General features: G+C 43.4%; 1 protein-coding gene across 12 annotated transcripts in view; it reads right to left on the bottom strand.

Annotated features, from left to right (window-relative positions):
• Positions 1-19,070, bottom strand: part of MAPKBP1 (mitogen-activated protein kinase binding protein 1) — a 118,789-nt gene extending 99,719 nt beyond the window's left edge. For 6 of the 12 annotated variants that reach the window (XM_083744065.1, XM_083744072.1, XM_083744076.1 and 3 more), the window contains exons 1-2: positions 18,460-19,041; positions 17,123-17,486 (exon numbers count right to left, since the gene is read on the bottom strand). In XM_083744065.1, the coding sequence (XP_083600191.1) occupies positions 17,123-17,239 (117 nt within the window). In that variant the 5' untranslated portion in view covers positions 17,240-17,486; positions 18,460-19,041. Of the gene's footprint in view, positions 1-17,122; positions 17,487-18,459 lie in introns of all 12 variants that reach the window. The other 6 variants (XM_083744069.1, XM_083744073.1, XM_083744071.1 and 3 more) reach the window with 2 other exon arrangements.
• Between the last annotated feature and the right edge of the window lie 7,146 nt (positions 19,071-26,216).

The following is a 26,216-nucleotide window of genomic DNA, read 5'->3' as shown; positions in this document are numbered from 1 at the left end:
GGAGAAAGTGCACAAAGAGTCTAACAATCTACAAAAACATTACGAGTAGGCTGGGGACATTCTAATTATATATGTTTTAGAAAGGAACTTTTAGTAAAAATAAGATCTTTAATTAAAAAGGCAATTAACTAGAAGAGCAATCCCTAAAGATAGTCCGTTTGAACTAATCTGAGATTATGAGGCATGCCACTTTCAAGTCTACACTTGTCTATTGTTTTAGATCCCACATGCAAACACAGGAAAGAAACCTATCCCAACTTTTCTTTAAAATTACATACTTGAAGATATTCAGTAGCTATTAGACTCCACATGGGAGGACTGACTGCTGTCATTTTACTACAGGTACTCGTTCAGAAGAGACAGTTTTATTGGGGGCAGCTTCTCTCATCCTTTTTGCAATGGTGTGTAGTGTTGCATTTAACAAAATGTTCCCTGCTTCACAGCTATTTAAGGCACAAGGATCAGTACTGTATAGTATTGCATCTGGCAGCCTCACTTCAATAGTTATGATGCACAAGAAGACTGTATAAACCACCTTTCAACAAACATTATCAAAGCAAAGCACAATAAAAAAGTCATAAACAGAGAATCAAAATTTATCAAGTAACTGGGACAACAGAAATAAGTGACATGATTCAGGGAACAACATCATACATGTTTACCTGGGAGTAATTCTCATTGATTGATTTAACAGGGTTTATTTTTTAGTAGATTGCATTGTCTCTTAAAAGCAAGCGCCTGTTCGAACAGCCAAAGGCATACAGGACTACCACAAGCATTATACTGTAATAAATTACATTCATTCTGACAGTCAAACCAGATCTTGACTGGGACCTTTCCCTCCATGCTATAAGTCAGCCCTGCTCACAGCCGATATTTTCTCCTAGGAGTAAAACTTAATAGCACACATGGCTCAATCCACAACCTCACTAATAAAAGAAAAAAGACCCCAAGTATTCCAATCACAGAACTCATGTCACTTTAAAGTACAGTGGTACCTTGGTTCTCAAACGCCTTGGTACTCCAACGCCTTGGTTCCCAAACTCTGAAAACCCGGATGCAAGTGTTCTGGTTTTCGAACGTTTTTCGGAAACGGTTGTCGGCTATTGTTTCCGGGGCACCTGCACCAATCAGAAGCTGCGCCTTTGTTTTTGAACATTTCGGAAGTCAAATGGACTTCCGGAACAGATTAAGTTTGGCACTCTTGTTTTTGCTATTTATTTTGCATTTTTGTTTTTGAGGCTTTTTCGGTTAATTCGTTTTTGTGATTGTGTGAAACCCAGTTCAGCTACTGATTGTTTGATTGTGTGACTGCGGAAATGGATAAAAACTTCCCATCCAAACAATGACTATCATCAGTGCAGGTAAGAAAAAAATTAATTTTAATTTTATCATCTACAATACTGTCTTATTTATTTTATAGTACAGTACATTCATTATTGCTTTCATTTTATGGATCAATGGTCTCGTTAGATAGTAAAATTCATGTTAAATTGCTGTTTTAGGGGTTGTCTTTAAAAGTCTGGAACGGATTATTCCATTTTGCGTTACTTTCTATGAGAAAGCGCACCTTGGTTTTGGAATGGAGTTTTGGAACGGATTAAGTTTGAGAACCAAGGTACCACTGTATGGAGCCATTGGCTCACAATGCCTGTAGAGGCTATGGGTTCAGAAACTGACTAACAAACCCATAGCATTGAAAGGTATAGTGACTGGAATGATAGCTGAAACTTTCCTTTCCTTTCCTTTTTTTTTTTTTTTTTTGCATAATTTAAGTATGGTGAGTGTTGGACTACAATATAAATGCATTTAGGTAAAGGGACCCCTGACCATTAGGTCCAGTCATGTGGACCGGGTCATGTGGCCAGGATGACTAAGCTGCTTCTGACAAACCAGAGCAGCGCACGGAAACGCCGTTTACCTTTCCGCTGGAGCGGTACCTATTTATCTACTTGCACTTTGATGTGCTTTCGAACTGCTAGGTTGGCAGGAGCAGGGATCGAGCAACGGGAGCTCACCCCATCGCGGGGATTCGAACCGCCGACCTTCTCATCGGCAAGTCCTAGGCTCTGTGGTTTAACCCTAAATATATATATATTCCAATAAAACTAAAAGATTGGGCGCAGATAGTTTTGCAGGGTTTCTGCCCCAAGTGTCTACCAATAAAATATGAAACTGAAATATATGGCCAGTTTTATGGGGCATTTTTCTACCCCAAAACCAATTCAAATGTGTCTCAGGCTGGCAAAACACCCCAAAATAACACCACGTGCCTTCTGTCAGTCTGCTTCCTTGGGTTGGTTTTTGCTTGAGAACTACATGGATGGGATGGGGCTACTTTTTTTACCCCAACAGGCAAATTGTAAATGGTAAGTGGCTGAAATAAGAGAATATTACTTAATGCTGTGTAAATGACAACAGGTCCACTTCTGTGTAAATTCTGCAATGAAAAGTAGTAACCTCCAGGGTAGATTTCAACCTCATTTTCTTGGAAGGTGGTTGGACTATTTCTAGCCCTCTTTCCATAACAAAAACAAGTCTCAAAGGTATGTTGTTATCACAATTATTAAAACCTTGCACATATGAATCAACAAAAATAAAACACCAGAAAAACAATACATAAAAAGCAATTAATAGAATAGTTGTGGCACAATGTCTTGGAGCAAGTTAGGTGTTTCATAATCTAAACTAGAATTTTTAGGTAGTTCCCTGCCCTTTAAAAAAAAAAAAAAACGACTGGCAAGCCATTTGTGGAAAACAGCCCAGAGCAAATGTCAAATAGTAAAAAAGACACACCCTGGCAAACAGGACGTTTTCAGAAGGGATACAACAAGATCATGCTCTTGCATAAGTTCTTGCTTCACAGAATACATCCCACATCAAGACACCAGTACGGGGGGGGGGGGGGGGATGGAACACTGAAGCAGATCACCACACACTTTGCTTTTATAAAAAAAGTGACTGCAGCCAAATTCTGTGTCTTTGCGATTAGTTGGTACACACACACACACACACACACACACAGAGAGAGAGAGAGAGAGAGAGAGAGAGAGAGAACAGTATTCAAACAACACTTAAAAAAAATAATACACTTAATAACAACTAATATTCTGCTTCACTAAATTAATAAAGATCCCAAAGTATTCCCAACAAAACATAGCTCTGAGATTAGTTTTGAAGTATCTGGCATGGGAGGGGGGGAAAGGTCTCCAGCAGTAGATTAATAAAAAATCACCTAATGCTTTGCAATGCTGCCTACCTAGAATGGACAGTTAATTCAATAAAATGTTTGAATGCTGCATTTGCAGACAGCAGTCAGGAAGGGAGAGAACACAACAGGATGCCAAAACTTCACTCACTGAACCCTCAATTTTTATGGGATTCTTTGAGTTTTTTAATGGGCCGGAGATCTGGAATAGAACCAGAGTAGAAGGCCCTTTTCCAAAGTGGAAAGCCTTCCTCCTGCCTTTATGCTTCACCCCTGCCAGCTGCCTCCAGCCCTTTTCTTCACCCTCCCAAAGGCCGTCTACAAAGTGCATCTCTACGGCTTACCGCCAACAGGGACAAACAGCACAGTAAAGGGATTATCGGTGAGAGATTATCCCCGCCTCCCAGTGCTGGAAGAAGATGGAAGCCGACATCCAGGCTGAGAAGCAGCTCAGGGTTTTAGGAAATGTCTTGTCTTGTGGCAATTTGGAGTTGCTTATAAGAATTATAAAGGAGCAGAATACTTGCAATTGTAATGGATTACTTTGTAATACGATGGCCTGGTAGGCTTTTGTTGATTAGAGCTTATAGGAGCAAACAGTTATACCAAGAAAGGTCCATATAGCTCAGCCTCATCTACACTGACTGGAAGGCACTACAGGGTTTCAGGCAGGAGTCTTTTTCACCCCAGAGAGCTGCCCGGAGGACTCCCAAGGAGAGGGGAGAGGAGACCGAGGGAACACTCCACAAGGGAGGGGGTTCGAAATAGGGTGAGAAACTGATAACTTTGCAGCCAAGAGGTGACCTAACTGGGCTCCTGAGCCCCTCAGGGGTGCCACAAAAAGAATGTAGTTGGTCAAGGGAGCTGTGGACTCAGAAAGGTTGAAAACCTCTGGAATAATATATACCAGTATTTCCATTTCCCTAATACCACAGGCAAAAAATCTTAGCGCCAAACAGACCTATACACCACAAAAGAACCCCACAAGATTCCCTCAAAGATGCAAAACGTGAGAAAACCTAGTCGTTGTCATCATTTTATATTTGGGCTGCAGCGCAACTCTGTGACCACTACAACCATTGTAATTTGGGGGTCATCAAACTAGTTGCCAGTTAAGGAAGGCCTAGTATTTTAAGTGCACAACTCGCACCTGCAACAAATGTTTGCAGTGTGGAATGCCCCTGCTCAGTGTTCCAGATAATGGGCACTGGACTAATTATATACAAAGATAAAGCTTTTAGAAAAAGAAACGCATTGAGAACATAGGGTTACAGGCAACCCCCGTCTCTGCTGAGCGGTAGCATGTGTCCAGGGGTCTTGGCAGTTAACCAGGGTTTGTGTTCCTTAGGAAGGAGGCACAGTGTAGATGAGTGTCCCACTAGTGTTCCATATGGCTCCTTTCATAGCTACAGCAAGCTGGGGTCCAAAGCAGTAGCACATCATGGCCCCTGGTCTCTCAGTGCAGCCTCTTCCATCCAGTGCGCATGGATTTCTGCCCACTTCCTGCTCCTTCTTCCCAGAACCCCCTGCTCCTAAAACCTCAGTTGTAAAAGGACACCCTCCTTTCCTGTGGTGACATCACACACCCTATTACCCAGGCAACCTCCCCTCTCTCAATTCTTCTGTTTCTCTCCACTTCTCAGCTGAGGTAAGGACAGCATCTTCAAGGTCAATTGTTCTTAATGGCCCTGTACTTACGGTAGTTCTCCTTAGGTTCTTAACAGCATCACTATCAGCATCTCCTGAACAGGAGAACTGGTTCAGTCAGTATTTTTCACTGGCCTGGCAACTTCCCTTCATATTCTGAAAATCGACTAAATTCTACCTCTTTACTAAATTTAGGATTATGGGGAGTCTGCCCTCCACCACAAATTCATAACCATATACTGTATCAGGTTTGAAAGGCAGGAAATCCCACAGGGTGCCATTCATCTTCATAAGATGTCAATTTCTTCCACACCTGAGTGCTAACACCATCAAAGTGAAGCGACTCCATCTTTCACAGCACCTCTAGGTACTGATTTTATGATTCCCTTTCACAGATAAATCCCACCCCCTAACATTGAAGACAAGGAGGTAACACTAATAACCCCCCCCCACCAGTGACCACTAGTTTAGTCAGTGACAGTGGACATGATTTGTGGCTTAGTGACTTGAGGAACTGTCTTGTAAACTAAAAAAACATAGTTTTAACCTCACCGTTGGCGAGATATTTCAGCTCTCTTTTCAGCTCTGGCTCCTGTCTGGCTCATAATATTTATAGCAGTGTGGTGCAGGAATTATTTGTTAGTACACTGTTACTTTTACAACCCCTCTTCTTCAGTCCAGCCTGCATTTTCACACTGCTTGGTCTGCGACACAGGTGAAGACTCACAGTATTTAGTAATCTCTAACATTTTTTAATCCTAGAAATTATGGGTGCCTTTGAACCCACAAATCCTTGAACCTTAAACCAGTATTAATATTTTCATACTTTATCTGTTTCAGTCATTAGGACACCTCTTCTATTAGAATTCAGCTACATTACATAAACAGCTGCCTTATAACATGAGATGGTGACCACTACCTGTATTTCATAAAACCCAGAACTGTCTATCCAAACCAGCAGTGAATCCACAAGGTCTTCTGTAGATGCCTCTCATAGCTCTGCTACCCAAGATCTCTTTTTAAAATAATGATGGTAGGGAGTGTACTTTATGCTTGCAGGCATGTGCTCTATGTAAGAGTCCTGCTGATCATCTGGTTGAACATCCTGCTTCCCACAATGGAAACAGGAAGGTGTGTGTGTGGGAAGTCCATAAGCAGGCCATGAACTCAATAGCACTCTCCACTTCGCAATCCCCTACAACTGGTAATCAGCAACATGGCATCTCTGATCCTGTCAATAATGCAGTCATAATCATGACTTCGAGCCATTGATACACCTGTCCGCCTTGAAAGCTACTCAAATTGATGGGCATCCCCACCATCTTTCAGCTTTTTGGCATTTTCCTTATCCTCTTTAGCACACTTTTAATTCCTTTCTTATCTATTGGTCTAGCCACTTCCCTAGCTGGTTTCTTGCTTCTGGTGCCATCAAATATTTTTAATTGTTGGTCTCAAATGTTTTTAGAGACATGCTTCTCAAACTCCACTACTGAGCTGCAGCCTCCTCTCTACTGGATCAAGGAAATCAAGGAAACAACTTGTACCCATCATGCTTTTTTATTCTCTCACACCCATCACTGGGCTTTGGAAGGAAAAACAGTAGTTAAGGCATTTCTACCAGGCAGCCCAAATTCCACATGATAGCAGTCAGAAAAGGAGAATTATACAAAGCCAGTCTAGGTCACTGAGGTACATACCATATACTTAAAGTACACTCCCCCATCTAAAGTAAACCTGGGAACTGTAGTTTGATAAGTGTGCTAGGAATTGTACCTCTTTAGGAGGCAAACTACAGTTCAGGGGATTCTTTGAGGTGTAAGGAGGGCGTGCTTCAAATGTATGGTGTGTGCATGCAACCAAGGCCTACAGAAAATGGAAGCAAAGTAATTTAAATTTTAATACTGCAATTGCATCACTTCTAAGCCTTAGTAAAGACAGGGTGCCAGGTTTATTGTTACAAACCCCGCAACCCAACACATTGAAGACCACTGGGAGGGCAGTGAAACCATAAACAAAGCACAAACAACATAACCTACCAACAAGCACCAGGGGCATGTTCATTACTTCTACTGCCATGCACTTCTAAGAACAATATGTGCATGGACGAAAGTAAAAACCATATCGTATAAGACTAAAGTGACTAAAGTATAAGACTAAAGTGAATACCCAAATATGCAATCCAAGCACATAGTCACCCCTAGCCAATAACAATCACTAAAACTCCCATGGCAGATGACCCAGTCTGGGTGCATTATTCATGGTCTCTGCATCCAAGCTGTTAGTGAACATCACCGTCCTCCTTGCTTGGCATGAAGATTTTGTGGGTTTGACTGATTTTCCCCTCCCCATAATAGCTGATAGACCTTTGTGGAAAGCATCAGTCAAATAACATTCTGTACATAGATTTAAGGCACTAAACCCCAATACCTCCTATACATGAAGATAAACCGTAATCATTGTAGAGTCTTGAGATGATGGCTGCATGTCTTTTTAACTTTCCTATGGCAGATTAAAGTTTTTGACTACTCTCACATGGCTATGCAAGCTCAGTTTTCACAGGGTGGATATTTACTTGGAGACACCCCCGACTCATCCTGCGCAGAAAGCTCAGAGAGAATGTCAGATCCTTCCCCCAACGAATTCAAATGAACTTTTGATCATAGGAAGGACTCTAACTTTTGAGAGAGCCCAGGTATACAGATTTAGGAACAAAAGCAGTATTCCTCTACTATAAATATTTCCTGATGACTCAAGGAAAGCAAAGACAATGAGGAAGGCCTTTTCATATCAAAAAGCATAAACAAAATTCAGGTTTTGGATACAAGGGGTGTACAGACACATTGTTATTACAGTCATTTAGTTTTGGAAAGCACTCTATTATATGCACATTCAAGAGATCTTTTGTGAATTTACTTCCTCCAGGTCCTCATTCAAGAATTGTCTTCAATCCAGGACTGTTTCTTTCTCCTTTCCACTAACAGGTTGTCTGCTCCACAGGGTAGCCAATTTATCTCACCCCACTTTTCTGTTCTTTAAAAGATTAACCCATTAATCTCTGACAAGGATGCTGGATGGAATAGCAAAGCTTTTCAAGGTACTTACATATGTATGTGGCTGGCTTAGCCCAGCCTATTTTAGAGTAAGGTGAATTTGTCAGATCATAGATCATAGAATCATAGAGTTGGAAGGAATCCTGAGTATCATATAGTCCAACCCCCTGCTATGCAGAAATATGCAGCTTTGGCGTCATCAGCCCTGTGCTCTAACCAACTAAGCTATCCCTTGGTTTCTTTCAGTTTTTCATTTTTCCAATCTTAAATTCAGTTCTCCACATTTCCACAACAGTTTATGATTTATTTTATGAATTTCTCATGTAAATTCAACAGATAATTCATCATCACACACATTTCTATATGCAAATATGCCTAATCTATACATTTTCCCAAGCGCCCTTCACTAACATAACACATTTTGTATGCTGCTTTCATAAATGTATGCATTCTATGGACACTTTACCCAAGTATATTATTATTATTATTAAGCTTTGTATATGCATGTTAGTACACGTCACTTGGCTGGAGAACCAAATTGCAAAATTCAGAAAATGGCATATTACAAAGGATGTCTTTGGTTTGGTTCATGTATTGTCACAGAAAGTGTGGATTTGGTAGGCTTGTCTTTAAATGCAAAGTGAACAGAATTTCCTCCCCATCCCTTACCCTACTATGACTTTTTGAAACAGCCTAGTGACAGATCCCTGGACTAACAGTCCATGATCTAAACTGTACAGTGGTACCTCGGGTTACAGATGATTTAGGTTAGATGCTTTAGGTTAGACGCTTCAGGTTAGACGCTTTTGGTTACAGACTCTGCTAACCCAGAAATAGTACCTCGGGTTAAGAACTTTGCTTCAGGATGAGAACAGAAATTGCACAGCAGCGGTGCAGCAGCAGCAGGAGGCCCCATTAGCTAAAGTGGTACCTCAGGTTAAGAACAGTTTCAGGTTAAGAATGGACCTCCAGAACAAATTAAGTTCTTAACCCGAGGTACCACTGTGCCTCATATGGAGAGGCCACGGCACTACACTCACTTATAACCACCCCTCCTCTGTTCTGACTCCTTGGTCTGGAAAGAACCATCACCTCAGCCCAACATCTTCACATATTCCATAAGTCATTACACACCTGGAGAATTATGAACTTGTCCTCCTCATCTACATACACAAGATTACTGGCTATGCAGCCAATGAATGAGCCATTGGGATAGGCACAGGGGTGGATCTTGGTGATGTGATGCCCTGTGTGAAGCCAAAATTTGATGCTCTCTCCAGCCCTGGCCTTCCCTTCCCAAAGCCAAGTAAGAGGCATGAGGCTTTGGGAAGCAGTGAGGAGGGCTCTAGGACCCTGTCAGTTGTATCTGAAGAAGTGTGCATGCACACGAAAGCTCATACCAAGAACTGACTTAGTTGGTCTTTAAGGTGCTACTGGAAGGATTTTTTTTTTGTTTTGACTATGGCAGACCAACACGGCTACCTATCTGTAACCTGTCAGTTGGGTAAGCAATTATCTGGCTATGAGAAGGCTTCGTGCCCAGTGCTGGCGAACTGGTGGCACTGCCCTAAAAACGCCTCTGGTGGGCATCCTTTCTTCTGCTAAATGCCACATCCCCACATGTAAGCACAATCCTATTCATGTCTACTCAGTAGCATCCAGGAAAAGAATGGCACAGGCTAGACCCTCTCTGTTTCACTATTTTTTCACTTAAAGCAAATCATTCAAAAATTGCACAATCCACTTGCCACCTCAGTGTCAGGGTCCATTCTCCCACTTCATATTGCTCCCACCTCATTCAGCTGCATGCACAGACCAGGTCACAAACAACCTGAGTTAAGAGAATCAGAATAATCAAGGCTGGGACTTTTAAGAACATTCTACTGTCCTAATCATTTCCACTATAGGGCTTAGGAAGGCTGAACTCAAAGCTTTCTAGCTGACATTATAACATTTGGCTCTGTCCAAGAGATTTCATTTTAATCACATTAAGTCAAAACTTACTGAAGCTGCACTTTGAGGAGTTGGGCTTCTTAACAGGAACATTCAAGGAATTGCTTGAACACAAATCAGCCTGCCACCTATAATCTTAATTCTTGAATCACTGAATTGCACTCCATTTTCTCTTTCAACTATTCAGACTTCACTGCTGGGAGAAGTCATGGGCCTTCCATTAGCAACTAGCATCACCAAATATATTGTGTACAGAACGGGCCTATGTCCAACGGCACAAATTCATTAACAACTTCAAAGAAGTCAAAGGGGCATGGCAACTGCTTGATCTGCATTGATAACATTGCTATCTAGGAGAAAGAAAACTCTGATCCTAAACCTCCACAGCCTTGCAGGATATCTATGGGAGAAGAAAAGGATAAGGAGTAAAGCTGATGCAAATCCGGAGTAGAGTCCCTAAAATGACCAAACGGTGCCATGTACACCTCCTTCCAGCAACTCCTGCAGCCAAGCTGGTGTCAAACATATTGCTCTGCTTCCCTTTGGACCACATCAGTGAGGGGGGCGTGGTCTTGTCATTTGGGCAGCCCAGGACCTCCACACGCACTGCCTAGGCTTGTGCCCGGGGAGATCACTTCAGTGCTGCTAATGCAGCAGTCTGACTTCATCCCCAAAGGTGCACTCCATTGTCTCTAGAAGACAGACAGGTGCCAACATTAGTTATCCTGGGGCATAAAGAAAAATAACCTAACAAAAGTTCTCAATACCCACTACTTTTTTGCTGTGATATTTTGACATAGTCAAGAGTAGGCCTTGGCACCTTCCTACCCAACTCACAGTAAAGTTTGAAATCATACAGCAGTGTAAGCTATGACTTCAAACAATTTGTCTCTGCTGGGTCCAATCCAGTAATTCTGTGGTAGTTTAAGAAACATTAAGGTCCAAGACCTGGCTTTGTGGGGGGAATACTTTTGCAGGCTTTTGTACATATGCCTAGAGGTCAGTGCAACCAACACCCGTTTCTTACATTTGTCCGAGTAGGAGACACATATGTTATTTATATACACCGCCTGCAAAATTATTGTTTTCACCTAAATCATAAGAGTCCTGCTTAAGTTAACCCATCCGCTTCTCTTCTAAAGATACTGTGGAAGGGAGCCAGTTGACCAAAATACAGCTCTTCATCTTCCTTCCCTGTCTCCTTCAGACCCACAAACAGGTTTCTCTAATCATCTTCCAAAAAACCTCTTGAAGACAAAGAAGGTACCACGCTGACTGGGAAGTTCGCCACCGCAGACCCAGTCATTAATTAGGAAACATCCTTCTCTAAACAAGCTGCAGCGCTTGGACACCGGGAGATGAAACACACACAAACTCAGTTACCAGGTCGAAAACTGAGTAAATCAAGATCAATCAAGCCTGAAGGGTATCCTTCAGGCCTGAAAGAAACATGCCACATTCTTGATCTTTGAAAGCTGACTTAGCCAGTACACTAATTCAGATAGTCAGCTGCCCCGTTTTACGGAACTAAGACAATCTGAGAAGTTATTGTGATTAAAGAGAAGACCTTTTTCAATTGGTTTGCCAGACCAGGACACAGTCTGGCAGTGGCGTAGCGTGGGTTGTCAGCACCCGGGGCAAGGCAAGTAATTTGCGCCCCCTAACCCGTGGATTTGCGCCCCCTAACCCGCGGATTTGCGCCCCCAAACCCTAACCCCCAGATGTTGCGCCCGGTGCGACCGGCCCCCCCTGCACCCCCCACGCTACGCCACTGAGTCTGGACCTTTGATAGCATTAAGATTAAGATAAATTTGTGGAGAATAAGCCTATCAATGGCTGCTAGTCATGATGACTGTATACTACCTACATGATCAGAGGCAATGTGCCTCTGAAGATTGGTAACAGCAGCAGGAGAGGGCTATTACCTTTATATTACTTACCACGTAGGGTGTTTTTTTTCTGACAATAAGGAAGGATATACATTTTGTTAAATGAAGTGGTATTAAATACTAGTTTTGCTCCAAGTAGACTCACTGACATTAATGGGCTAACTGACATTAATAGACTAACTGACATTAATTAATCGTGTATCTGAAGATGTGTGCATGCACACGAAAGCTCATACCAAGAACTGACTTAGTTGGTCTTTAAGGTGCTACTGGAAGGATTTTTTTTTGACTATGGCAGACCAACACGGCTACCTATCTATTAATGGGCATGACTAACTTAAGTTCATTAATTTCATTAGGTCTATTCAAGTAGGGCTAGTGCTGAATACAACCCTAAATAAATAAATAAATGCCCTTAGCCACTGTCGAAACAGGATGCTGGCTTAGATAGGCCTTTGGCTCTTATTTCCCACAAAAGAGTTGGGGAACTTGTGGCTCTCCAGATGTTCCTGGACTACAACTACAACATTGGTAACACCAGCAGGAGCAGGCAGGAGTTGGAGTCCAGCAACATCTGGAGGAGCAGATGCTCCTCTGGGGCTCATTGCCTCCACCATTGGCTGAAGCAAGTGAGATGTCTCTTTTGCCCTCATCAGGCTATGGAGAAGGACAAACAGCAAGACCCAGGAAGAAGCAGTTCAGGAGTGGTAACTTCACTATGTCAAATCAGTTCTGTTCAAGCTGAGATTTCCAACTTGTGACCTTGCAACTCTCCTTTTCAAATGGTTTTCATGTTTGCCCAGCTGACAGCATCCGCAGCGTTAACCAATATACAAGAAAAGGTAGTGTGTTAAGGAAAATCACTTGAATTATCAGGCATGCTGACGATCCTGTTCCATGAACTGATAATCTCTTAACATTACTGTTCTTCAAGGAAGTAAACCAGGCTGTAAAAAACATAAAACGCCACATATTTTTTAAAAAACTAGGATATTGGGGAGAAATGTCCTTACATTTGTTTTACTACGTGTACACAGTTGTGTTTATTATTTTTTATGTGATTATCATTTGTTTTTGTTTGGAGGAGCAGTCAATACCTCAGCCTTTTCCTGTAGTCTGAAGTATAGCCAAGACACAAGTTTTCCACCTCAGTGAGAATTAGGCTTTTCAAACAGCAATTTCCCAGGTGGAACCAATAGCAATGATTAATATACCTGTTACTCCCACTGAAATATGACACTGCGCTTCAGAGAGGCAAAACTGGAAGGAATTCCAAGGTTACATTTGTACAAGATGGTCCTGTCCCATCACCTTCCTTGAGCAAATCATTTTCACAAAGTAGAGGTTACAGATTGCCAGCATTTGCCCATTATTCTACAGGATTCAGCTGTGGGACTGGGATTCTGTAGTAATCAGTTACCAAGTAGTAATCTACAACAGTGCACCTAAAGGTAAAAAGGTATCCCTGGAAGGTTCAGTCCTGTCAAATTTGACTATAGGGTGCAGCGCTCATCTCGCGTCAGGTTGAGGGAGCCGGCATTTGTCCACAGACAGCTTTCCAGGTCATGTGGCCACCATGAATAAACAGATTCTGGCACAATGGGACACTGTCACAGAAGCCAGAGTGCACAGAAACACCGTTTACCTTCCCGCCACAGTGATACCTATTTATCTACTTGCATTGGTATGCTTTCGAAATGCTAGGCTGGCAGACGTTGGGACAGAGCAATGGGAGCGAACCCCATTGTGCAGATTTGAACCACCAACCTTTCAATCAGCAAGCCTAAGAGGCTCAGTGGTTTAGACCACAGTGCCACCCCCATCCCTAATAGTCCACCTATCACAACTTGGTTACACAGTCATCTGCACTGTCCAGCCAGCTGGTGAAGAGAATGTTACCAGACTTTTGCGCTTAATTAGACATCTGGGAAGCAGGGGACAGGTAAAATTTACTATTGCAATAAGTCATGGGAGCGGCAACAGCAAAGGGCGGAATATACATTTCTAAATGCATTTCTCATCATTTGACGGGGCCATTCAAGAAGTTTACCACGCTCCTCTTGTTAAATTACGTCTTGATAAAACAGGAGGCATTCGTCCCATAAAATCTGAGTATCCTAACCTCTTCCTTTTTTAGAAAGAGCACATTTTTTACCATCATGGTTACAGAGATAAGAGGTGGCCAGGACTCTAGCAACCGGGGGACGCTATATTTCATAGCTTTCCTCATTTTGTCCCATCTACAAGATAGCTCCGTTCCTATGGTATCCCATCATACCTGTCTTTTACAATAATCACAGGTGGTATGTGTTGCTCAGAAGGAACTATGTGGAGGGGGGGATCAATTCATAGCCCTCATGTGCTGTGTGCTTCTGTATACAATTAACTTTTACATCTTGTTGCTAGCCCATCTCAAGTTCTCATCATTAATTATTATTATTATTATTTGAATTTCTATACTGCCCTATACCCGGAGGTCTCAGGGAGGTTCACAGAACAATAATCAAAACTGATAGCACTGCAAATACCACTTCTAATCATGCATTCAATAAATCAAGCAAACAAAATGAGTTTGCATAGGCAATTTGCATGCATTTCTTGGTTTCCTTCACAGGGAGGAGAACTGTAACATAACTTCAGATGCATCCACATCCTAGTTACCATCTCACAGACAACTGCAGAGTAAGAAAGAATGAGCCAAGAAGTTACCGCACTTCCACATAATCAGGAAAAAAAGGAAGAAGAGGAGAACAAACAGGACGAGGCAACTCCCACTAGCCAAAACAGTAACACTAATACAGTATATTAGAAAGGTGTATGCCTCACTAAAGAGCGTTTTCGAAACCCTGCATGTCTTGAAAACACATGGGCTTGGACTACTGCAATGCGCTCTACGTGGGGCTACCTTTGAAGGTGACTCGGAAACTACAACTAATCCAGAACGCGGCAGCTAGACTGGTGACTGGGGGCGGCCGCCGAGACCATATAACACCGGTCTTGAAAGACCTACATTGGCTCCCAGTACGTTTCCAAGCACAATTCAAAGTGTTGGTGCTGACCTTTAAAGCCCTAAACGGCCTCGGTCCAGTATACCTGAAGGAGCGTCTCCTCCCCCATCGTTCTGCCCGGACACTGATGTCCAGCTCCGAGGGCCTTCTGGCAGTTCCCTCATTGTAAGAAGCAAAGCTACAGGGAACCAGGCAGAGGGCCTTCTCGGTAGTGGCACCCACCCTGTGGAACGCCCTTCCAGCAGATGTCAAAGCGATAAACAACTACCTGACATTCAGAAGACATCTTAAGGCAGCCCTGTTCAGGGAAGTTTTTAATGTGTGATATTTTAGTGTATTTTTGGTTTCTATGGAAGCCGCCCAGAGTGGCTGGGGAGGCCCAGCCAGATGGGCAGGGTATAAATAAATTATTATTATTATTATTATTATTATTATTATTATTATGGGCACATTAAGCAGAGTCTGGATACTTTTAAATTTTGCAAAACTGGATTTTGGTGACTGTAGGTGTTTCCAGGCTGTTTTTTTGAGGGTGGGATTTAATCGCATTCCAGCAAATTCAGGTGGCACAATGAAAATGGACCTATGCAACATACCCACTTCCAAAATAAATAAAAGCAAGCCATTCTTTTTGCGATAAGGAAAGTGACAAGATAATGCACTGGAAAGTGTGGGACAACAGTTGATTATGTAACATCACATCAACCTCCCCACAAACAAATCAGAACGATTGTTCAAAAAACATTTTGTCTGGAAGCTACTTTCAGTTGAAATCCTATATGCTTATCTTTTGAGCAGACATGCAGAAGATTGTACTGTGGAGCTTACACCTCCTGAGTAGGGAGGAGGGCTTGAAGAATGATTTTTTTGCACCAAGTAGACCAAAGATCAGTTGGCTACAAAAGGAGGCCCTTCCACAAAACGTTGAGAAATAAACCCCATTTATTTATATGGAGCAGAGGGTGGGAAAACAAGCCTTATCATTAGATCACTATTCAAGTAACAACATCGGAAGAGGAAACACAGCTTTCATAACAATTTCAAGCTGTACCTCTGAAATAAGAGTATGCTTACTTCAGCTTTCATTTTATACTCTCCTATGGGTACTGGGAAAGCTTCTTATAATACAGCAACAAACATGCACAAATCCACCTATTGGAATTTATTATTCTGAGAAAACATGCAGAGTGTCAGCTCCAAAATTATTAAATACAGAAAGTACCTTGCATGACATGCCAAAAACTGTCCAAGAAGTATAAGGTGCTTTAAGCAAGCATTCATCACTAATTAGTTATAATTAGGAGCAATTACATTCATTTTACAGATGGGAAAACTGAGGCACTGTTTCGTGTGCACGTTTTTCCTTAATGCAATACAATTAGTCAATGACAAAGCATCCAGGAATTTGGGATCCCAGCCCCCAGTTTTAATTATTATTCACTATGTGGCCAAGCTGGTTGTTCCTATTTTACTGTCCACACAAATTAAAACAAGCTTATCCTCTGAAGGAGAACAGAGTCCACGGCTCTTTCTGCCCTACATTAATCTCAGGACAGCAAACTGAAGAATGTGCCATAAAACCTTTGCTAGAAAGAGCAAGTAGGAAAGAGAGAGAGAGACAGAGAGCACACGTACCACTATGGCAGCTATATCTCAAGGATGCACTGCCTTAACACAGGCTTAGTTCCTTGACACTTTTAATCCTCTTCATTAAACTTAATCAGTCATGTGTCAAGTAACACCATAAGCTTCAATAACAAAGGCTACATCTCTATACTTGAAAAACATTAGGGTAGCAACTTAAAGACCAACTAAGTTAGTTCTTGGTATGAGCTTTCGTGTGCATGCACACTTCTTCAGATACACTCAATTTTTTTTAATTTTTTTTTGTTTTGACTATGGCAGACCAACACGGCTACCTATCTGTAATTAGGGTAGCATACACACTTGTTGCTTTTGAGAGGTGCCCCCAAAAGGCATAAGAAAGGTTTGTTTTAACCAAACAATCATTTGTTCCACACTTCCTTGTGTGAGAAGAGCCAAAGGTGTTACATCCTCTCTTCCCTTCCAATTGCCTGGGGGCCTTACAACACCTATCTATGTGCAGCACATCCTGAAGTGCCTGCATCGCCTTGCAATACCTACCCATGTGCAGCACATCATAAAGTACCTTCTTGCACATACAGCTTGGGAAAGCAACCTTTAGGCACACCCAGACAAAGACCATCATTGTCTTGCCGGCTGTGCTACGCACAGGTCAGGAAGACAGGCGAAACCACCACTATTCCATTATATTTAAGGGCCACCCTATATGACATCCCCCAAGGTGAGGCTTTCAGGAGGATGCAAAACAGTTTGAACGCTCACCTTCGTACTGATGTCTTCCCGCTTGCTCCCTGGCTTGCTCCTTCGCAGCTTGATAGAAGGAGATCGAAGCAAGTTCTTGATGCGGCTTGTTATTGTGGAGCCTTCAACCGACATCATAGCCTTCGTGGAGAGGTAGCCCTGCCCCCCTTGTCAAGCACTTTCCTCCTCCACCACCCAGTCAGGGGTTAACACACCAGAGGAGTTAAGGGGGCCATTTCTGTCCAGAGACTCTGGATTGCGGGCACTCCCCTTTTTCACTTCATCATAAGGCTCCCGCTTCAGGGCACAATTGCTGACAGCTTTTGTATTACTACTATTCCAGATACTTCCTTTGTCAGTTCAAAAGACTCGGATCAATATGGACCTTTGGGGGAAGAAAAGAGGGGAAGAGACAGCAAAGCTAACATAAGCCAGCAACACATCTTCAAGTGCATCTTGGCTTTTTCTAATAGGCTGAATGGCAGAAGCCATGCATCAAAGGTCACTGAATTTCATCAGGATTTGTGGGAAATCCTTTCCCCACCAGCTTCGCCATATGTAAGGAAGCACACTTTAAAGAGCCAGACAGCTTTAAAGGGGTGGGGGAGACCACTGTAATAACCAGTTCACTACAGATGTCAGGATTTAAAGTTAGAGCATGGACCCAGTCCTCCCCCCACCCCACCCCCAAAGCAATCTTAATAGTTAGTCCCCCACAACTGAAGCAGCCCTTGAAGAGATCCGTGCAAGTAAATAGCATAGCAGGATCAGGACCACATCTCCAAGAGAGGCTCTTTCTCTCCCAGCCCCCTTGCACTACCCGTTGTTGCAGTATTCACGATTTTAAAATAATGTTGAGGAATGGGCATCAGATGCTGCATATGCATTGGGCAAATACGAAACTTGCTGCCATTAGATCAAACGTTTTTAGCCTAGATTTTAAATATAACGGATATCTTCCATGTCTAAAATAGCCGACTGTTTCGAACACCCCCGCCCCCTTACTTATCAAGAAGAGAATCTCGACCAGCCAAGATTGTCAGGCCCAAAAAACCTTCCGCACCTCAGGCTGATGAGAGCCTCGGGACGGGGAGGCAAATCTACCCAGATTTTTCGGCAGAAGTTTGCGGTAATTTTGTTCCTCCCCACCTTCCTGCCCGCAAATGCGCGAAGACGAAAAATACCCGACCATCGCATAAAGCCTTTCCCAGCTCATTCTGAACCACCGTTATTCAGGGGGCAAATTCAAACCTTCAGGACAATTCTTTTCTTCTTCTTAACAATAAGCCAACGACACAAACCGTTTTGTTGGTGTGTTTTTTTAAAAGAAAACCACTACATGGCTCAACCTTTGTTACCTTGGCGAAGAGGCAGCGGCGCTTTGCGGAGCAACGAGAACGAGAGGAGATTAAATGGGATTTCTCTGCCCGCCGCCCGTCCATGCAGCCGATTTTTCCTTTTTAGAAAAAGCCACGGTGGGATTTAAAACGCACGCGAAGCGCCCTCCTCCTCCTCTGAACTCCTTCTCTCGCCTCTCGCTTCGCAGGGATCCAGACCGCACGCAGGCGGGGGAGCGGGAGGCAGCCAGCGGGTTCGAAAACTACGAGGAAGGTCGGGAGTTCCTCTTGCAGATTTTTATTTTAAAGGGGGGAGGGAAAAAATTGCTAGCGGAGCGCGGGGAGGAGAGACTCGGAAAGGGGGCCGGGCTCTGAGCTGCTCAGCTTCCCCACCGCCTTCTAGTTGACAGCCGAGAGGCTGGAAGTGGCCGGGGCGCCCGTGCAGGGGAGGCTGCCAGGCTCTCCTTCAGCCGGACCCTCCCAGAGCCTGCCTGCCGTGTCACGGCTCTCCTCCTTCTCGCTCAGCTGTCTCCTCTCGCCAGGTTCCGGGCTGGCGACCTCTCTTCTCGCTTCCACGCTCCAGCCCCTCCGCCCGCTGCGCTTGTTGTATCCCTTCTGGCGCAGGACTCACGCTGACAGATCCCAGCCAGCCAGATTCCGCGGCGGCGGCGACGGTGGCCTAGGCAGGCCAAACCGCGAAGCGGAAAAGGAGGACGGAGGAGAGAAGAACCTCGAGACCGGGCGGATTAAGGATTCGACCTCAGCGCCCCTGTAGGGAGGAGGAGGCGGCGGCGGCGGTTACCTTCCTTTCCAACAGAGACAGACCGACCTTGCTTCACCCTCCCCGCCAAGTCACCTCTTCGCAAGCAAAAAGGAGCCGGTTTGGCCAAGCCCAACCCAGCCCTGGCTCCTCTGCCAGCTTCCTTCGCAAGCGGGCACGTTTTAACTTGCCCCCGGGGGCTAAACCGGAGGCACTGCTTAGTGGGTTACTAAAGAGCACGCCGTTAAATCGGGTGGCTGACTCTTTTCCACGCCCCCCCCCCCGCGCGGCAGGACCCCTGTGCCTTTAACAGCTGCTTGGAATGCAGAAGGAGAACTGTTTCCATTACCCCAGGGAAGAAGAGGTCTGAACTATGGGGTCATCTCCTGCCCAGGCCGAACTGCTACACCTATAGCATTGCCATTAGCTAGTCTAAACCAGGCTTCCTCAACCTCGGCCCTCCAGATGTTTTTTGAGACTACAATTCCCAGCATCTCTGACCACTGGTCCTGCTAGCTAGCTAGGGATCATGGGAGCTGTAGGCCAAAAACATCTGGAGGGCCGAGGTTGAGGAAGCCTGCTCTAAACTCTCAGGGGTTCTTTTTTCCAAGCTTGCTTGGCTCCTGGCTGGATTTTCCAGTGGTATTGTTATTTTATTATTTATTAAATTTATATACTGCCCTACTTCTGAAGATCTCAGGGCTGTTCACAAGATAAAAATGCAGGACAGAATGCAGGCATTTCCACTTTTATCTAATTACACCATTTTTGTAGCATCCCTTCAATCAAGACCTAGTTCCCCTGAATTTCAGATTTTAAAAATGCCGCTCCGCTCCAGTGTGTTCTCATGCATAATAAACGCAAAATTAGTAGTGATCATGACTCTAGAGAGAATGATTCCCTATGTGGTGTGAACTGCCCATTTCTTGCAGTAATAAATATGATACCTGGAATTATATCTGATATTAGTCTGCATCCTTTAAAAAATGCACACAGTCAGATCCGATTAAAGTTTGCTTGAGAACATCCCATACTGTTCAGTAGGATTTACTTCCTGAAGAAAGCCCATGAACATGAAGGATGTTTGTAATCCCTGCATAGTCTCACACTGCAAGTGCCTGCATTGGTTTCCATATTCTAACACAGAGTAAACCTTACAGAAGTAAGGCTGCTGTAAACACCTGGGAGTAAGCAACACTGAACACAGTGGGGCTTAGTTTCAAGTAAACATTTAGGAATTATGCTGCGGAGGGATGTTTCACTCAAAATTCTGTAATCTGGGCTACCACTTTGTTCCAAAATTTAACAAAATTAAGCCAACAGTTTTTAGCAGATACAGTGCTTGCCGTTTTTCTCTGTGTGCCCCTTCTTTCACTGTTTTGTGCTTCAGAACTTTGGTGAACATTTTAATATATGCAATATACTTTGTTTCTGAGCCCAATTAAAAGAGGTTGGGTTGGCAAGAAGGTGGGATGGCACTATTTATTTGGCATTTAATTAGTCTGTTTATGGAATGGTTCCCTTTCCTTCCCTCTCACCTCTTGTGCTAGGTTTGGCTCTTAATTTTTGGCTCATTATCTGATCCTAGCTGCGTATCCTTGTTTATCTACTGCCATTAAGCCAGACTTCTCTGGTTCACACACAGTGGGGAACTCTGGCTTAATACAATGCAGTCCTGTTTCCATAAAACATAGTTTATGATACTAAGAAAGATTTTTGAACCTAGATTAATAGGTTCAATGCAATTTCACATTTTCAAAATACAGACATTGATTCATCACCTCTGTACTCCTGTTTCTGGGTAGCAATGACTTCCAGGGAAATATTATACATTCCAGGTAGATGGCCATTCAGACTGGTTAAGGTGACTCTTCTGTAGCTAATTGCCCATTAGTCAACTTGAAAGGGTCAGCCCTGTCATTAGGCATAGAACAGCAAACTGCTTATATTATAATTTGTATTTTTAGTGTCCAGGAATGAGAGAGGCACATGTTGTAATTTTCTGCTTCGGGTGCGGAAAAAACTTGACCAACCTTAGGTAATGCACACCTTGACTTGGAGCATTATTTGCTGCTCTATGTCAGACAGCAAATGTTTTGTTTTGGCTCTGAACTTTGATTATATCCTTAACCCACCAGACTCAGGTTGCAACCTTATTCTGGTTCGCAGGAAGCGGCTTAGTCATGCTGGCCACATGATCCGGAAGCTGTACGCCGGCTCCCTCAGCCAGTAAAGCGAGATGAGCGCCGCAACCCCAGAGTCATCTGCAACTGGACCTAACGGTCCTTTGCCTGCAAACAAGATGCACTGAAATCTGCAATACATATTTCTGAATAGACACCCTTTACTGTTTAAACCTATTGCTGTATAGACCAGGCCTGTTAGTTTGGCTTCTGAATTTTGTCCAGGATCAGGCTGCTTCTTTTATCTTTTAATTGCTACTCCCAAAGGATGGGTGGGAAGAGAGGGCAATGACTCATCCCCCTATTTCTAACTAGCTGGGTTGGGTCCTTGGATAAGGGAACATGCACCTGGAAGCCCAGGGGAGAAACAGTTGTAATTCCCAAGTGAGGCCTGCGGCTGAAAAGCTTCACAAAGGATGGGAACATACTGATCCACACCTTTGTAATCAACGGAACCTGTTAGTTTGTTTGTGATAGGGGTGCAGGTTGGCTTGTTCGTTTTAATGCTTCAGGCCAAGGCCTGACAAAGGTTCTAATCCCAGCGCTGGCTTTTTTTGGAAGAAGGTTCCACTGAACTTGGCGAGGCTTCCTCCTTTTACCGACTTTGGCTGCTATTACAGCTGTGGCTTTCCCTTAGACTGGGATGGCTTAACTGCAGGAGTCCAGGCTTTGATAATTTTAATATTGGATTGCTGCAATGTACTCTATTTTGGCCTTTCCTTATGGTTGGTCCAGAAACTAAATAAAAAAAGGTAAATGAAGAGAAAGCACACATGTCCCACTTTTCAAATGCTTGCTCTACATTCATTCATTCATCTGAATACAAGGAATTAGTACCCAAATCTCACTTATACACACCACAAATTCAGATATCCGAATAGCCGGAGTTTGCCTGCTTCCTTATTTGCTTGTGCTTTCCTGGTAGGTGGCAGCCATTTGGGGGCAGAAACCAGGGAGAGAAGGAGATTGAACAAATCAGTTTTTCCTTTTTCTCTTTTGTTGGTTGGCTGTAGCCATGTCAGGAAGCACTAGAGAGAGGAGAGATTGGACCACTCGCAGATTTAAAATGTTCCCATGGGACATAATCGAAATTGTCAGCTTGTGATACAAAACTCTCAGCTACCAAACAATTTCATGGGAACCCACGGTGTTCAGAAAGCAGGACCTGCATGTACGGTACTTCTTTGCACAGCGCCGAGTTAAACTGTGGAACTTGCTCCCAAGGTAGTTATAGCTGCCAATTTATTATGGCTTTGGAAGAGGATTGATAAATAAATTCATGGAGGAGGCATGGTTGGAGGCAGCAACTGAATACCAGTACAGTAGCTGGAAACTACAGGAGGGGAGAGTATTCCTGTGCTTGAATTCTGCTTGCGGGTTTTCCAGAGGCATCTGACTGGCTTCTGTGGGAACGGGATGCCGGAGGGGATGGACCAGTGCCCTGATCCACCAGGATTTTTTTGTCACTACACAATGTTGCAGCACAGTTGCTGACAGGAATGAAATATTACACCTCTGCCCAAAGATTTGGCTGCAAATTTCATTGCCGAGCCAAATTCAATGTGATACTTTTTAGCGTATTTATTGTTTTATTTATTCGATTTCTGCCCCACACCTTATTTCAAAGGTGGCAAACATAACAATACTCATACAATTTAAACTTCTTTTAAAAACAGTTTAAACCTCTTGGGGCTCCAACTCCCATCACCCCCATTTTAGGCAATGGTCAGGGGTTATAAGAGTTGTAATCCAACATCTGGGCACTCAAGTTTGAAGAACACTTTGCTATGACATGCAGCTGCATGAAAATTGTGGAATGGGTGAGATATGGGTGAGCCACACCTACAGATAAGCCAAAGCCAGGCACTTGGAAAACATCTCATACTGTCTATTATGTAGACCGTTTGGTTGAACCCCTTGAGCCAAAATTCCTATATATGCAACTATCCCTTAAAACACTCCCTAGTCCATTTTGCTAGACCTCTTATAAATTCAGGGACTCTTTTGTACATGAACACAGCAAAACACATGGCACCTTGTTGTGACTAAAAGCTGTAATTTTATTTTTTAAAAGCTAAACCAGCATCCACCCCCTGAAGTATTCCTGTGAATGCTGTCACACTGGCTACACTTCATTAAATGGACACACTGCAGAAATTCACACTTCAGCCTGTGAGTCACATCATGCCTAAGGCCAAAGGATATCCGGCAGCACACACCTTTGGCTTATTATGGCTTAGTGTAAAAGAAGAAATGAAAGAGATGAAGCCATGCGTGTTGTCACCTCTGCTAACCATAAGAGGCAGTTTACAGTCTTCTCATTGCGTGTGTATGTATAATTGCATGTTCTCTTCTATCCCTTAAATATTTTGAAGTCACAACCTGTATGGTACTCACAGGTGGATATTATGCTCCAAATTCACGTTTCTTTTTAAAAAGGGGGGGGGGGTTAGAATCGTGACCATCATGAAATGTCTTGTGTTACAGTGTTAGTTTTTGGGTTTGTTACAACAATAATAAATATAATTGCCTACTTACTCTTTGGGACCAATCAAACCATATACAATGGTACCTCGGTTTAAGAACAGGCCTGTTTACGAACTATTCGGTATAAGAACTCCGCAAAAACGGAATTAGTGTTCCGGTTAGCGAACTTTACCTCGGTCTATGAATGGAAGCCAAACAGTGGAAGGGCACCGGCAGTGGGAAACCTCATTAGGGAAAGCGCGCCTCAGTTTAAGAACGGCTTTGGATTAAGAACAGACTTCCGGAAGGGATTAAGTTCATAAACCGAGGTACCACTGTATTTCTACTACACAAGCAAAGACAAAGGAATAGAATCTGCCTGCTCATATGATGCTGTTGTGAAATTCTCCAAAGTAGGCAATGCAAGAATCTGTAGAATGATTCTTAGCTCATCCAAAGAAATTTTCTGGATGCCAGGGAGCTGAACCAGCTATAATATCTTAAACAGATAGTGATAACATTCAACAAGGCAGAACAGCCCAAAGTAACATTTCTTCAAGCCATGAGAACAGGAAAAAATGGTTCATTTGACAGATGAAAAGAATTACAGTAGAAGGCAACCCTAGAATATAAATGGACATGAGGAACTGCTTTTTTTTTAAGCGTGTGGGGAGGAGATAAAGACCAGATATAAATATGAGAACACACTGACCTTATGCAATATTTCTTTTTGTTGTTACAGAAATAAAGCCATAAAAGCAAATATTATGTCAGAAGAATAATGATTCCAAGAGAGTTTTGCATACAAGCCAATGAGGATTGTCAGCTAATATCCATTTAGAATGACCTTGTTTATCTCTTTGTTGTAGGCCAGCCTTCTCCAAGCTGTTATGGGCTACAATTTCCATCAGCCCCAGCATGGTCAATGGTCAGGGAGGATGGGAGTATTAGTCCAAAACATCTGAGGTTACCAGCCGGGGGAAAGCTACTGTATGCTTATTTATTTGTAAACCGCAGGCACCCAAGACAACTCTCACAGTCCTTATTAAAAGGTAAAGGACCCCTGACTATGGGGTGCAGGCTCATTTCCGCTTTCAGGCCAAGGGAGCAGGTGTTTGTCCACAGACAGCTTTTCCTGGTCATGTTGCTAGCATGACTAAACAGCTTCTGACACACAGAACACCATGATGAGTGCTAGAGCGCACAGAAACATCATTTACCTTCCTGCCACAGTGGTACCTATTTATCTACTTGCACTGGTATGCTTTCAAACTGCTAGGTTGGCGGGAGCTGGGACAAATCAACGGGATCTCACCCTAGATTCAAACTGCTGATCTTATGACTGGCAAACCCAAGAGGCTCAGTGGTTTAGACCACAGCGCCACCCGTGTCCCCTCAGCAAATAAATGACAGAGCTTCTGTGACTGCTGGATAGTTCTTGGTTGTATGCCACCCCAGTCTTTCAAAGGTGAGAGATTCCAGGCACTTACCCAGGGTTCAGTTTCCTTGGAATGAGGGCCAGTGGAGACTGTGGTCTCTTTAGGATGTATGGTTTATTTACACATATATACAACCTGAGTGTAAGGCAGAGGGGTTCACGGTGGGAGATTAGCAGCCAAACCTACCAAATGCATATTCTTGCTTGTTTGCATGAGAAGCGGCTAATGCCATGGAGCTGTATTGCTGATAATCAAATACTCATACCATAGAAATACAATTGGTAGAGAGGGCTCTGTGTGATGTCATATTCCCCTCCTCTCCTGGAGAGTAAGAAGCACATAGTACCTCCTGTTATTCTCTCTTCTGTTGATCAGAGTTGGATGCAGACATGCCTCTGCTTGCTCAAGCTTTAGACACATACCTGAAGCTGGTTATACTGTAAATAAATCATTTTGGATAATAAAGTAAGTATATCTTAAAGTTGTTGCCTGATTCTTTGTTAAGTGGGGTAAGAAGGAGGAAGCCAGCTTACTTTACAGCTGGACTTCCTCAAAAACAGGGGTTTACAGCCTCATTCCTATGCTTTTAAATTGGCTGCTGCTGCTGGGATTTTGAAACTCTGTTCTACCTACACACATGTGGGGCCTGGAGGGATAAACTGAATTACTATATCCTCTCCTGTTCATTAAAACCCATCCCACATTAACACCCCAACAGACCTTGCTTCTCCACTAGCCACAGCCTTGGGTTCCAGAGCAAATCAAGCACGGGTCTGTATTCAGCTGCTCAGCCTGCTTTATTACTGCTCAGCTCTCTCACACAACTCTGACCACTGTCTTTCTAGCCACCAGCCAGGCGAGAGGAAAATCCCACCCATTTGCCCTATGGTACACAGCAACTTTGTTGGTTATGCTAATCATGGTGTTTAA

The sequence above is a fragment of the Podarcis gaigeae genome (genome assembly GCF_964106915.1).
Source record: "Podarcis gaigeae genome assembly, chromosome: 1".
Lineage (NCBI taxonomy): Eukaryota > Metazoa > Chordata > Lepidosauria > Squamata > Lacertidae > Podarcis > Podarcis gaigeae.
Note: the sequence above shows the minus strand (reverse complement) of the source record. Positions and strands in the feature narration are given on the sequence as shown.